Source organism: Mobula hypostoma, chromosome 2, assembly GCF_963921235.1.
Source record: "Mobula hypostoma chromosome 2, sMobHyp1.1, whole genome shotgun sequence".
In the NCBI taxonomy this organism is placed as follows: Eukaryota; Metazoa; Chordata; class Chondrichthyes; order Myliobatiformes; family Myliobatidae; genus Mobula; species Mobula hypostoma.
Genome location: NC_086098.1, coordinates 155,493,546 through 155,508,619, shown reverse-complemented (window position 1 = coordinate 155,508,619; position 15,074 = coordinate 155,493,546). Strand labels below are relative to the sequence as shown.

The 15,074-nt window shown below is 42.2% G+C and overlaps 1 protein-coding gene across 3 annotated transcripts in view; it reads right to left on the bottom strand.

The window, feature by feature from the left end:
* Positions 1-1,839: 1,839 nt before the first annotated feature.
* Positions 1,840-15,074, bottom strand: part of LOC134342587 (protein HIRA) — a 139,650-nt gene continuing 126,415 nt past the window's right edge. Inside the window, exons 20-24 of one of the 3 annotated variants that reach the window (XM_063040907.1) lie at positions 14,479-14,584; positions 9,220-9,342; positions 5,389-5,552; positions 5,220-5,308; positions 1,840-3,298 (exon numbers count right to left, since the gene is read on the bottom strand). In XM_063040907.1, the coding sequence (XP_062896977.1) occupies positions 3,182-3,298; positions 5,220-5,308; positions 5,389-5,552; positions 9,220-9,342; positions 14,479-14,584 (599 nt within the window). In that variant the 3' untranslated portion in view covers positions 1,840-3,181. The remainder of the gene's footprint in view (positions 3,299-5,219; positions 5,309-5,388; positions 5,553-9,219; positions 9,343-14,478; positions 14,585-15,074) is intronic. The other 2 variants (XM_063040905.1, XM_063040906.1) reach the window with 2 other exon arrangements.

Genomic DNA, 15,074 nt, shown 5'->3' with positions numbered 1-15,074 from the left:
ACGCCGTTGGAGAAAGAAAAACATAGAGAAGGCAGGAGATTGGAGCTGAGAGGGAAAATTAATAAGTCACAATGAAATGGTGGAGCAGACTCGAAGGGCCAAATGGACTAATTCTGCTCCTATACCTCACGGTGTTAATTATTTGGAGAAAAGCAGGGAAAACATTTTTGGTGTGAGGAGCAATTTTACGCTAAACAAAGTTCAATAAAACAGCTTGCGAAAAAAATTGTTATAAGAACTCAATGAAACAGGATCTGTGGAAACAAACAGATAATTCACATTTCAGGTAGAGACCCTGCATCAGCCACCTGCTGGGTCTCAACCTGAAATGTAGATTATCCTGTCTCCACAGATGCTGCTCAACCTGCTGAGTTCTTCCACAATATTTTTATTTGCTCCAGACTATAACATCTACATTCTTTTGCGTCTCACTGAAATTTGCCATCTGGTAAACATTTTATTACATCGTGGGATCTTTTTGTGCCCAAGTTAAAACAACGTTTTTTGCCTTCAACATCGGCTGCATTTAGGAGCACTTCATTGGTCATAAAGAACTGAGGATGTGAAAGTGTTCTATAAATTTTTATTCCCATTTGACACACTGACTTGACGTCTCCTATTTTTAAGTACAGGTTATAGAGATTCCCAGCAATGTGCAAGGATGAACTACTCCAGTATTTGTGCATCAAATCCATCACCCATTTCCCTTTTGTTATCACAACTGCATCCAAATCTGTGCTAAATCATCAGTCACACCCTGCCTGCAACTTGCAGTAATGACTGAAGTGCTCTCAGCAGGAACAGCCGAAATGTTTCCACTTCGCAGTGTAGGGATGCAGAGGCCAATTAATATACTCATGCTTCTATCCGTATGTCCATGTATCCGTGTTTGTACCAACTTAACAAGGACTCCTTTTATTCGGACATTTCAGTCGTATACAGGACGCTCGGCTTTCTAATACACAAAACCTCTGACCCTGAGACACCACCAGTAGGGGTGCACTTACACTTTTTTTTGGAAAAGCAGTTATGCTCCCTTATTTTCTGCACAGGTGCCCAACTTGCAATAATTCTGTTCCCTTCCCTCAGAACAAGGTTCAGTCAGAAGACTGAATCCCAAAGTGAAGTACAAAATGAGGACAGAGCCCATGGTTGGTGACCACATTGATCTGCATACAGTTAATGTCAGGACTCTTAACCGTATTAATGTGCAGAAGGATCTTGAGCTTCAACTCCATGGTTCCTGAAAGAGGATCCACCAGAAAAAGGCAGCAGATGGTAGGTTTCCCTTCACTGACTGAGACATTAAGTATAAGAGCAAGGAAGTCATGTTACAGCTCTATAAAACTTTGGTTAGACGACAATTAGGACTATTGTGTGCATTTCTGGTACTCACAATAAACGGATGTGCAGACTGTGGAGAAGATACAAACTGCTTTCAGGAGAGATCGGAGAAACTTGAGTTGTTTGAGAGTATTAGCTTTCAGGAGAGATCGGAGAAACTTGAGTTGTTTTCTTTGGAATAGCAGAGGCTGAGAGGAGACCTGATGGCAGTTCATAAAATTATGAGAGGGATAGATAGGGTTCACATAGAACAGAACAGTACAGGCCCTTTGGCCCACTATGTTGTGCTGACCTTTTAACCTACTCTACAATCAATCAAACCCTTCCCTCCTACATAGTCCTCCATTTTTCTATCTAAGACTACCCAAGAGCTACTTTTTCCCAGGATAGATATGTGAAATACCCGAGGACATGAGGGGAGGGAACTTTAAAGGAAATGTATGGGGCAAGTGATGGTTTTAACGAGTGGTCGGTGCCTGGAACGGGCTGCTGGGGGTGCTGGTGGAAGCAGACACCATAGTGGCAGTTTAGAGGCTTTTAAACAGACACATGAATACGCAGGGAATACAGGCATACAGATGTACAGGGAGTAGCAATTCATTTTCATTGGACATTGTGTTTGGCACAGATATCATGGACAGAAGAGCCTGCTCCTGTCTATACTGGTTTACGTGCACAGCAGTTTAGCTTTACTTTATTTCCACATAAAGGTATCAGGGGACCATGCTGATCAGCAGGGCGCCAGTGGAAAGCCAGGAGAGCAGTCTTCAGATCCAACTGATTTCACACTTGGGTTTCAGGCCTATTACTGCAATGGAATAGTAATCCTGAACATCCTGGGCTTCGTGCAGCTGATTTACTGCAATGGTAAAGTTGTAAATACCAGTTTCCAGCATCTTCCAATCCAGCTGGAACAACCCGCTCCCTCCATATAATTCAGCAGCTTGCTGCAACCACATGCACCTCTCTGCCAGGAAAGTGCAGTCTCTCAGTGCCTGACACACAGTGTTTTACCTGCAAATCAAAGAGGCTTTACTGTGTACCTAGAAGGGAGAAACAGGGATGCAATATTCTATCTTTATTTTATTAAAAAAAAGACGAAAAATTTGCCTGTATAAAGTTAAACGGTACCAAAGGGCGAATTAGGTTTCTGTACATCTCTGCCGTGCCCATGGTGGCTCATTAGAATTCTTTTCTCCCCATTCACACATCTAACAAGGACATACATTAAACAAGTATGTAATTTAGTAACATCAGGCAAACAGAAAACTAACACCATGAAAAGTCTGAACTCAGCAGTTCATCTTCTAACCAAGAGGGTCCGAAGACTGACAGCTTTCAGTTGTGCTGTCCTTGCCTCTCCAAGGCAAGGAACAACAGTAAACTTCTGAGTGTTGAACAGTATTGGACTTGACAGTTTATAAAATGAGCAAGGACTGAGAAGTCAATATCTGGCAAGTAGGGAGGCCAGTGTTTGTCACACAGTGGCTAGAGATGTTAAAGTTTGGTTGCTTGTAACCATTCTCTGGGTGCAGTACTGGCTCCCTGCTCACCAATGTCCCCCAGTACATTTATCAATCATCTCTCCCGTGCGCTGCACGGCCGCTTGTTGTGAAGTGATGCATTAAGACCAGCACCGTCTGTTGCGCTGTTTCTGTGAGCATGTCATCCACTGCAGTGGGCCAGCCTAGTGTAGCTGAATACGGACTCTTCCCTCAGATTGAAACCCAAACCTTCTAAAGTCCATCGCTCCCAGGTAGGGTCACCTGCCGGCCGCAGCAAATCTCCCAGAGAGCGTTCGCGGTCAGATCCTCATCAAGCACCCACTAGGGCAGTGTTACTTGTCCCTCAAGAGATCCAGCTGGTCCTGATACTCTGTGAAGAGCCTCTGGAACCGAAGGTTCTGGCCAATCACTGGAAGCATCTCCTTCAGTAGCTCCCTCTTCCGAAGACCCTGGCAAAGGAACAAGGAGATTTAATAACTACAACATAGTTCTGTCATGCAAGCAAGAAGGAGAAAAATTATTAAGTATTTTAAGGAAGAGATTTCCACATACTAAGTTCACACTCACTGAGATGTAGAAATAGGTTTTTAAGCACCAACACTCACTCCCATTAACACAGCCACTTGTGGCATCTGCCCTCCCAGTTCAGTCCCTCATTCACATTTCACATTGCAGGCTACAGACCCAACGTCTCACTTGAACAAAGCAGCAAATCTGAACAGCCAGGCTCTCAAATAGCATTAGGTCCTTCCCTGTTTCTTCACCTTCCTGAATAATTAGGTAATGTAAAGCCATAAAATCATTATACAGGGAGACGGGCCCTCTAGTCCAGTATAGCCAATCCCTACACTAATTCCATCTGGCTCTCCCCAAATTCCCATCCACTCCTCCCGGATTCTTCCCTCCAACTCTATTCCAGGAGTAATTTACAGTGAAAGACTAACCTATGAACATGTACATCCTTGGGACATGGGAATAAACTGGAGAGCCTGCAGGGAATCAACACTGTCACAGGGAAAACATGCAAACTCTACACAGGCAGCAGAGGTCCCTGGAGCTGTGAGGAAACCGCTCTCCCCACCGCATCACAGAGCTGCCCGCATAAACTGAGTATCCTGGCAAATATTTGTACATGGACAAATACAGCACAAGTGAATACGTACAGATAAATGGAATAACTTAATTCATGTTGTTTTTGTAGCGAAATGATTTGTTACATTTCACTGCAAGGATTAATTACACGGAATGATTACATGTATTTGCCAACTGCTGGCCAATATGCAACACAGCTTATAAAGAAAATATACACATTAATAAACCCAAGCTTCCAGAGGAAAAGGATAAAGCGGGCATCATTTTCCTTCCTCTCCTGTGCTACAGATAGCATCATGTCCTGAAGCACAGTTCCACGTCCATGATTAGAAAAGCACAGGGAAACTCAGGGAATTTCAGTCTTGACTTCAATGTCTATCCACTTGTTAGCAGGGTTGCAGAGACTGACACTTTTGCTCTTTTTTCTCAACAAGATAGCTTGTAATAGACCCTACAGTCAGCTACCCCAGGTCAAGCACAAGTGCTTTCTGACCGGTCCTGTGCATTTGCCAACTACACAAGGCATGTTAAAATCCAAGGGAGTATACAAGAAAGCTCTCTTGAAAGCTAATAGATCAAACAGGAAACCAGCAGGTGTGAACTGCAACTACTGTATATTAGATGTACTGTAGTATATTCCGGTACACTGGGCCAGGTCGAGCTAAGTAGGCCTGTCATCCATGGCTCTTGCGCACGTACATTTAACTGAACTAAACGGAGCAAGCTGATCGCACAAGCTCTCTGCACCTTCAAATACAGCAGCTAGGCCTGAACGGCTGCTGGGCCTCAGGTCAGAGGACGCAAGAGACAAGCCCACTGGAATTTACTGACAGTCTTAATCAAAAGCAAAAGCTGGTCAAAGTCATAATTTATTATCAACGTATTTATATGTAACCACATACCACCTTGAGATTCATTTTCTTGCCGGCAATAAATAAGTTTAATAGAATTTATGAGAACTATACTTGAACAAAAGATAAATCAGACAGACAGACAGACAGATAGACAGATACTGAGGACATGAGTTGTAGTCCTTGAAAGTAAGTCTGCAGCTTAGCGCTCAGTTCAGGGTCGAAGTGAGTGAAATTGTCAATGCTAGTTTAGGAGCTTTTTGTACAATTTCTCTGATCCAGGGCGTTGGTATTTCCATACCAGGATATGATGCAATGCGTTGATGGTTTGTGCTTGAAAGATTAACTTTAATTTCTCTAAACTGTCAACATTATCACATTATGAATGTTTTCATTGTGTTTTTTGAAAAAAAACCGAACTGCCTACCAAAACAGTCGATTCCCACTGGCTACTGGAAGAGTTGTGAACTGGGCCGAGCAAATCTTTGCAGAGTTCCCTTAAGCGCGGTTCAAATCCTGCAATTACAAGTAAATGTCAGTGGAGTGTATGCTTGTGATTCAGATCACCGAGTCAAAGCAACAAGAAACTCCCTCACCTTCATTTACTAAATAACGGGTGTAGATGAGAAGCCAGTGCCGATATTCCTGGCTAGATTTTAGCGTCATTGCAGCTGCAACCTGGTTCTCGAGATAAGCCAGTGTGGTCCCTCGCTGTAAAACATGGGGCATCGAAGAGAGTCTGGCAGCCTGACGTCCAGCACTGGAAAACAGCACGTCACCAATGAAAACAGAACACAATAAAATAACCTACAACAGAGACAGTTAATTCCTTCACAAAAAACTACTGACTTTTGTGTGTGAAAACAGCTGATTCAACTGAAGTTGACTATGACAGCATTTAGAGGAATCTCCTCCACACTACCCCGTCAGTACAAACCATACATACAGTAGATTCTCCATTATACACTAATGTTATTTGCTCCAATGTCTCCATGTATTAGCAAGCTTCACATTCACACCATCCTCTGGATAAAGTGTTCGGGAAAGGCACAGTATGTACTGGCTTTCCCTCCTTAACCAGCAAGAACAAAGCAAAACCAATGCAAGTTCATCAAGTGGGGGAGTCTAGGACCAGAAGGCACAGCCTCAGAATACAAGGACCTTCCTTTAGTCATAGTCATACTTTATTAATCCCAGGGGAAATTGGTTTTCGTTACAGTTGCTCCATAAATAATAAATAGTAATAGAACCATAAATAATTAAATAATAATATGTAAATTATGCCAGGAAATGTCCAGGACCAGCCTATTGGCTCAGGGTGTCTGACCCTCCAAGGGAGGAGTTGTAAAGTTTGATGGCCACAGGCAGGAATGACTTCCTATGACGCTTTGTGTTGCATCTCGGTGGAATGAGTCTCTGGCTGAATGTACTCCTGTGCCCACCCAGTACATTATGTAGTGGATGGGAGACATTGACCAAGATGGCATGCAACTTGGACAGCATCCTCTTTTCAGACACCACCGTGAGAGAGTCCAGTTCCATCCCCAGAGTTTAGAACAGAGATGAAGAGATATTTATTTAGCCAGAGAGAAGTGAATCTGTGGAATTCATTGCCACAGACAGCTGTGGAGGTCAAGTCACTGGATATATTTAAAGTGGAGGTTAATAGATTCTTGATTAGTAAATCAATCCATGGCCTCTCCTGGTTTTCCCAATTCCCTTCTCAAAGGTTATGGGGAGAAGGAGGGAGAATGGGATTGAGAGGGATGATAAACCAGCCATGATGGAATGTGGAGCAGACTTGATGGACCAAATGGCCTAATTCTGCTCCTATATCTAATGGTCTTATGGAAAGGTTTGAGGTAGGGTACAGAAAGTAAAAGCTCTGTGCCAGCTATGCAGTGTGCTTCTGTATCCTACTGCACAACTTGCTGAGGTGCCAGATCCCCTGGCAAGCTTTGGGATTTGGATAAGTCATACAGGTCAAACTGAGAAGCATTTCATCAATGAACTGAACAAAGCAGAACAAAATGTGTCCAGCTTACAGAAAACATGGGAAAAATTAATGATTATATTCAGACCATGAAAATCATCCCTCTATCCTATGTACATAAAACATGGGAGCAGTACAACACAGGAACAGGCCATTCAGCTCATAATGCTCTGCCGACCAGCTAAAATGCCATTCAAAACATCCAAACACCAATCCCTCTACCTACATAATGTCCATACCTTTCCATTTTCCTTATACCCATGTGCCTATCCAAACCTCTCCTAAAAGTCTCTGCCTCCATACCAGGCAGCGCATTTCAGGCATCCACGATTCTCAGAGTAAAACACTTATCCCTCACATCCCCCCTGCACCCACCCCTTTCACCACAACATACCTTCCTACAGTGGGGCGACCAGAACTGTATGCATTACTCCAAATGTGGCCTAACCAGATTTCTATAAAGTTGCTACATAACCTTTTGACTTTTGAACTCAATGCCTTGACTAATAAAACCAAGCATTCCATAAGCCTTCTTAATCACCTTATCGACCTGTGTAGCCACTTTCAAGAAGCAATGAACCTCAAGATCTCTCTGCTGAGCGATACTGTTAAGGGTCTTGCATTTGCCCTACCAAGGTGCAACTCCTCACATTTATCTGGGTTAAACTCCATCTGCCATTTCTCTGCCCACATCTTCAAATGATCTACATCACACTGTACTCTTTGCCAGACTTCTACACTATCCATAGCTCCACCAGTCTTGGTATTATCCTTCCCATCTACATTTTCATCCAGGTCATTTACATACATCACAAACAGTAGAGATCCCAGCACAGATCCCTGTGGAACACCACTAATCACAGATCTCTAGCTCAAATAAGTCTCTTCAACCACTACTCTTTGTCTTCTATGAGCAAACAGTTCTGGATCCAAACAGCCAATTCACCATGGATCTTCTGGATTAGTCTCCCATGAGGGACTTCGTCAAATGCCTTACTAAAATCCATATAGACAATATCCACTGCCCTACTTTCATCAATCTCTCTCCTCACCTTGTCAAAAAGCTCAATCAGGTTAGTAAGACACAACATGCTGGCTTTTTCTAATTAGGCCATGAGCTTCCAAATGCTCATATATCCTATCCCTAAGAATTTTCTCTGCAATTTCCCTACAACTAACACGAGATTCACTATCTATAGTTCCCAGGATTTTCCCTTGTTCCCTTCGTAAATAGAGGTACAACGTTAGCCACTCGCCAGTTCTCCAGGACCTTGCCTGTGGCTAGAGAGGGCATGAAGATACTGGTCAAGGGCCCAGCAATCTCGTACCTTGCCTTCTTCAATAACCTGGGGGTAAATCCCATCAGGCCATGAGGACATCCACAATAACACTCATTAGGAAGTCCAACACTTCCTTCTCCTTGACCTCTAAATGCCCTACCATACTTATACACTCAGCACTGATCTCCTGGTTCTCCATATCCTTAAAAAAGTACTCGTTAAGTATGTCACTCACACTCTCTGCATCCAAGCAAATTCTCCCCCCTTTACCCTTGAGTGTCCCACTATCTCCCTAGTTATCCTCTTACTCTTGACGCATGTATAGAATGCATTGCGATTAACCTTAATCCTACTTGCCAAAGATGTTTTCTGGCCACTCCTGGCTTTCCTAAATCCCTTCTTCAGTTCTTTTCTGGCTTCTTTATATCCATGTGCTTCATTTGATCCTAAATTCCAAAGTTTTATATACTTTTCTTTTTTCTTCTTGAATAAATCCATCACCTCGCTGGAAATCTAAAGTTCTCTTATCTTTCCATCCCCGTCCTTCCTTCTAACAGGAACATGCCTTTCCTGTACTCTATGCAATTGACATTTAAACAACCTCCACATGTCTGATGTGGACTTGTCAGAAAAAAAGGTGTTTCCAATTAACTCTTCTTAATTCTGCCCCATCTAACCCCCTTGCACTAAGAAGGACCCAGTTTATATAAAGGAAGTTGAAATCGCCCATGACAACAACCCCATTACTTTTACAGATTTCCTTAATCTGATTACATATCTGATCCTTAATGTCCTGGTGGCTATGGGGGGGGGGGCGGTCTGTAGTACAATCCTATCTGTGTGATTGCACCCTTCCTATTCCTGAGTTCTACCCAAATTGACAGTGCCTGACCCCTCCGCTATTTCTCTCCTGAGTGCAACTGTGATGTTTTCTTTGATTACTCGGGTACTTTCCATAAACCCCTCACCCTCCCACTTTTACTCCTCCTCTATCTTTTCTAAAACTTTGAAAACCTGTTAAATTCATCACCCATTCCTGCCCCTCTCTCAACCAAGTTTGAGATACTGATCCATGTACTGATCTATGCTGCAAGTTCATCACCCATACCCATAATAATCCTAGCATTAAAACATACACGAATCCTATTACTCACTTTATTCCACATCCCTGCACAGTAGCCAAGGGTCCAGAACACAACATGGCCTCCTGAGAAGTTAAGCAGCTGCGATAATCTGCACACTGAACCAGTGAGTCCTGCTTATCTGAGATCAAATTCCTGTAAAATAAAACAATTAAATGAGATAATAGGTTGACACAGGTCAATTTTACTGGACTACTACTTCATCCCTCATTGGAAACAGATCATTACATATTAATAATGCCTTTGGAAAGTCACCCACAAGGATTAGAAGTATTAGTCACCTTCACAAAGTACTGGATAAGAGTCTGCGCATCATCTCTATAATGACGTCATATTATTCTTCCAGTAATGAAGAATTGGGCTGTAACAGTAATTGAAGTTCCCCATGTGTGCAAGTACATCATATAATAAGTCTATGCTGGATTGCTTCCAAGGACATTTGGCAGCACCAAGCCCATCAGGATCCATGGACTTACTGACAGCCTACCGAAGAAACAGGCTGTAACAAAGTACACTGCATTCTGGAGCAGCAGCCAAACAGAAATCTTCAGTGAGATTTCTGACTAAGCACGATGGCCAATTTCATCTGCTCTTTTTTTTATTGTTTTCAAGCTTGGGAGTAATACAACAACTCAATTTGGACAGAACACCTCCCACACACATACATGAAAAGTATCTGCTCCCTTAACCCTCACTGATCAGATGAATCGGTTAGCTTCAGTTCAGGTTCATATTGGCAAACACTTCATAGTAAATATCAGATGCTTTTACGGCAAGGTTGGTTTTAAGAGACATTTTCCACACAGTATTTTTGACAAAAACATAAAAATTACATTAATGTTCCCAATTACAATCTTGGGCCACTGCGAGAAACTCAACTCGAGCTATTCTCAAATATTAATAGTTATTTCTAACTGCTTGGAATACACATTGTACTTAATCACAACAAATTTGAAACTGTACACAGTTCAATATATTTGCATGTGGTAGTTGAGCAGTGTTCACAAGCAGACAATTTTGTAAGAAGCCGCAATGTAAATGTGCACCTGTGCAGCATGGGATCCATGCAGACGCGACTGAATGCTGGTCCTTCCTCTGCGGCTGTCCAATGCAAAGAAACGTAACCGAAAGATTGGTCTGTTATCTTTACATACAGCACTAGTGCGCTGCACAGAAATAGGTTGTTTATACCAAGGGGAAATCCCAAGAACACAAAATATCTAAATCTGACTGAAGAAACAATCCCAAGCACTATTTATGAATTATCTGACTACTGAGTTTGATCTATTTGGAAGTACAGGCATCCCCCTAGTTAGTCAAATCAGTTAACTGGTATCAGTTACAGATATTTAGGTTTATTAATCTCCTGGCGTACAAGACAACAGACCATAGTGGCTGTAAAAATAATACATCAAAAAGTTTCAAGTATAACTTGTTCCAACTATTCTGGGGCTACTCAAGAATTAAACTGTGTAATTAAGATTGTCATGCAATAGTTACATCCATTAATGAGCGTATTGTAAAACCTTCTGATAAAGGAGGTTTGGGCTGATGTGAAAGGATAATGACTGGGACTACCAACCTGTCCATCACACAATATTTGACAGGCTTTGAAAGACACACTGCATTGATCTACTTCGAAATTCCAAATACAAGTTCAAAAATGCAAAGTACATTTATGTATACAGAATACAACTCTGAGATTCGTTCTCCAGCAGGCAGCCACAAAACAAAGAAACATCATGGAACCCGTTCAGGAAAACATCAAACACCCAACACGCGAAAAAAAGAATAAATAGCACAAATACAATTTAATTATAAACACAAAATTAAAAATAATACGAATAAGAATTTGGAAAGAGAGTAGCACTGTTAAGAATTATGAAGTGAAAGGGTATGCTTGGATTATATGACTGTAATACTTATAAAGCATAGTGTCCCAATACTAAACCCTCAATGTCACTCGCCCTAATGCAACTTTGGCAGAGTACAACTTTCTCAGTTCACTGAATTATACCAAGAGCTGCTGCACTCACCATTATACATCATGACATTACAGACATTGCTAAGCAAAGGCAGTCCAGTACTTCACTTACAGAATAATAATGGGAATCAATTCACCAGAAATAAATTTCAATGATGTGCAGTTAATAATAACCGTATCATCCCTAATTACTACTCTGATGATTGCTGAAATTACAGCAAGGAAGGGGTGATTCACAAACAACTTGATCCTATTTAATCCTTTCCACTCTGTTACCTGCAGACACAAATCTTCTATTCCCTTATGTTTGATTCTCTAGTAGAACCAGCACAACCTCTTCTCCATGACAAATTACTGTCACGACAGTAGCCAACACCTACCTGGTGATACCTTGCAGAGATCGCATTATGCATCTAACTTGACCTGCCAGCTAGGTGTTTAGCACCACATGGTCTCATTTGAACACAACTCCTGAATTTCATGAGAAACATGCCTTTTGATTCTGACATCAGCTACCGAGCTGCCTACATTTTTATGATGCATTTAATGCAACAAGAACATTCCAAGATGATTTATAAAGTTGACAATTGGATACTGTTCAATCACAGAATGAGGAACATTTGGCGAAGGAGAGGACAAGGGGTTTGTATCCATTTATATTTATCCATAGTGTGGAGCAGATGAAACAGACAGTACTGGCTATGAAGGTGGGTATGGAAAGGGTAATGTCAAATGACAACAGACAGGCTACTGACGTATCATAATGAACAACGGTGGAAGATGATTGATTTGAAAAATCCATGGAGGATTTGCAAATAGCAAGACAGAGCTTTGAATTGGTTCAGAGCACAGCTCCAACAAACTGGCATCCTAATGGTTCAGCAATTAGCTCACTCATTAGTTTGGAACATGAGCAACGAGCCCAGGAAACAAGCAAAGTGTGGCCAGAGACAAAGGTCTAGGACAGGGGTCCCCAACCTTTTTCGCACTGCGGACCAGTTTCAGGTTGACAATATTCTTGCGGACTGGCTGACTGAGGCGGGGGAATAGTTGCCAACGGACAAGAGTAGCAGTCAAATACGTTGTGTTTACCCAGAGAAAGACTACAATGACCATGAGGCCTTGCGCGGGCACAAGTGCGCATGCGTGACTTGCGCATGCGTGCACCTGCCGATTATTTTTCTACAAATCGTTTTTGGCGATTCTGTTCGGGGGGGGGGTGTTAATCACTACCAGAATATCGGTGATCACTGGCTAATACACTCAATTTCGTTTCTAAAAGGGTTTATCTAACGAATTTAATATTAAACACACAGCGCATATTTTCCTCGCATGAATATAGCAATGTCAATTATCAGGGGAGTCGGGGGAGCTTGACGTAAGTGTTGAACGAACTTCCAGTAGAAGTGTCAGAAACAGGTTCAATATTATCATTTAAAGTTAAATTGGATAGGTATATGGACAGGAAAGTAATGGAGGGTCATGGGCTGAGTGCAGGTCGGTGGGACGAGGTGAGAGCAGCGTTCGGCACGAACTAGAAGGGCAGAGATGGCCTGTTTCCATGCTGTAATTGTTATATGGTTATATAAGTCAATAGCATCATAACATTTTAAGTAACGTTTGGATATTAAACACACAGCGCATATTTTCCCCATATGAACATATAAAATCATTGCAACGCACCAATATCGCTGAATCAGTGGGAACCCTGGGCTTGTTTTCCTGCAATAAGACAGTCCTATCGCGGGGTGATGGGAGACAGCAATACTCGAAGGGGGTTCCTTATGTCCAGCCTATTCCGCAATTTAGTTTTTGTTACATTCATCGCAGAGATATGTTGGAAATGGAAGCAACGTTTTCGGTGCTTCCGTGACTATCTCAGGATATTGAGCCTTGACTTTGATCCAGAATGCCAGCAGAGATGTTATGTCAAACATACTTTTCAGCCCGCCGTCACTTGCAAGCTCAAGGAGTTGATCTCCTTCCCGCGCTGACATGGACGACACGCGCGTAATGACCTCGCATGCGTAATGGCCCTACAGTGGGCATGACAGGGAATGAGGAAAGGTGCAGCTGACTCCTATCGCCAAATCATATTGTTTCCTCACGGCCCGGTAGCGCATGCTCTGCGACCCGGCACCGGTCCGCGGCCCGGTGGTTGGGGACCGCTGGCCTAGAACACCAGGGATCAGAAATGGGGGTAATTTTGCAGCTAGAATTGCAGCCTGCAGCACTTGCAAACGTTCTTCTTTTAAATTCACGGGTACTCTGGAAATAGTATTTTACTGCTTTGTAATGTGTAAAACAAAAAAAACAAAATGAAGCTGTGTTTATGTAATAATAAGAACATACAATTGTCCAGAAAATCTGCGAGTCCAGTACTGCCAAAGGTTAAATGATGCTGGATTACCAGAGTTCTACTGCAAAGTGTGAATATTCTTTTCCACATTTCACACATTTTTGCAACCATATGCCACTTGTAGCTTCAAGACATTGGGACACCATTCACCTACTGGGAAACTAAAAGAAAGCACGTAAAACCAGTAAGAGGCAATACTCAGTATGGATACTTCAGTGTGAATATCTAGAGCAGAGGTTCCCAACCTTTTTATACCATTGACCAATTCCATTAAGCAAGAGGCTAATGGACCCCAGATTGGGAATCCCTGATCTAGAGCTAACAACAGCATGAATATAGGTCTTGAGATGTTAGGGAAAAAGTGATGAAAAAGGCTGGTGACACCTTAAGGAAACAGGAGATCAGATGATGAACTGAGCTTGAAATTCAGCTGTCTTAAACAAATGCCCAGGCTGTTCAATGTCTGCCTCACCTGTGTCATCGGGAAAGAAAGAGAAATGCTGAAGCTGAAGAATATTTGGTTGCAGACAAACAAGTTGATTTCAATCCAAGGACACAGAGAGGAGGATGGCTTAGAACTGGAACAGCCACAATGCATGCTCTGAGGTCATGGAACAGCATTCATGCGAATGTTCACTCCATTCCCAGGAACAACCCAACATGAGCAGAATGTCAAACCTTGCCCATCTCCACATGGGGTGGGAATCATATCAGAGACAATGGCTATGTGGTACATCAGGTAACATGACAAATTGTAAGGTACAAGAGTGAGATACAACTACAGAAGCACACTGGATTGAATCTTTAACATAAAGCTCTCTGAATCCTTCCCTGCAGTTATTTGCTCCACTAACTAAAAAATACTCTTTCCATTTGCACAGTTTTATACAAGGCTCTACACTGGACCAATAAAACTTCAATTTCTTACCACGTGCAGAGGGACGTATTGAAGCAGTACGACTTGCCATTGGACAAAGTGACGACCGGGACACCATGGTGTGTAAGTAGTGATTGGGTTATAGTGATATCATTACCTGTGGACAAAATGCAAGAGTGTCTTAAAGCTTAGCCTAAAGATCATGTCACATTATTTAGTTTGCAATATTGAGAACTCCATCATATACCCTAACAGCACACCTTTTTGAAAGGTCAGGGAAGGCAAGGCCTTCTGCAACAGGACAGCTTAAAAGAGGGATTACAATGGGTTGTTTAATGCAAACTCGACAAAGCATAATGGTCTGAGGTTACAGTGTATTCTGTAATACAGCCACCTTATTCAGTGACTGCAATACACTGTAATACAGCATATTGTGTCAAAGGCTGCATAGTATTTAATAATATGATATTGTTAGGGCAATGATTTTAAATGGCACCTAGTTTATTTAGCAAGTACAACAGGAAGCCTACAATGATTCAAATTCACACACAACTTCCTCATGCCAATTTTCCCTAGCTGGTTCTCTGACAATCTTACTGGGATGTGATCTCATTCCAGACAAGAGGCAACTGTAAGAACTCAGACCT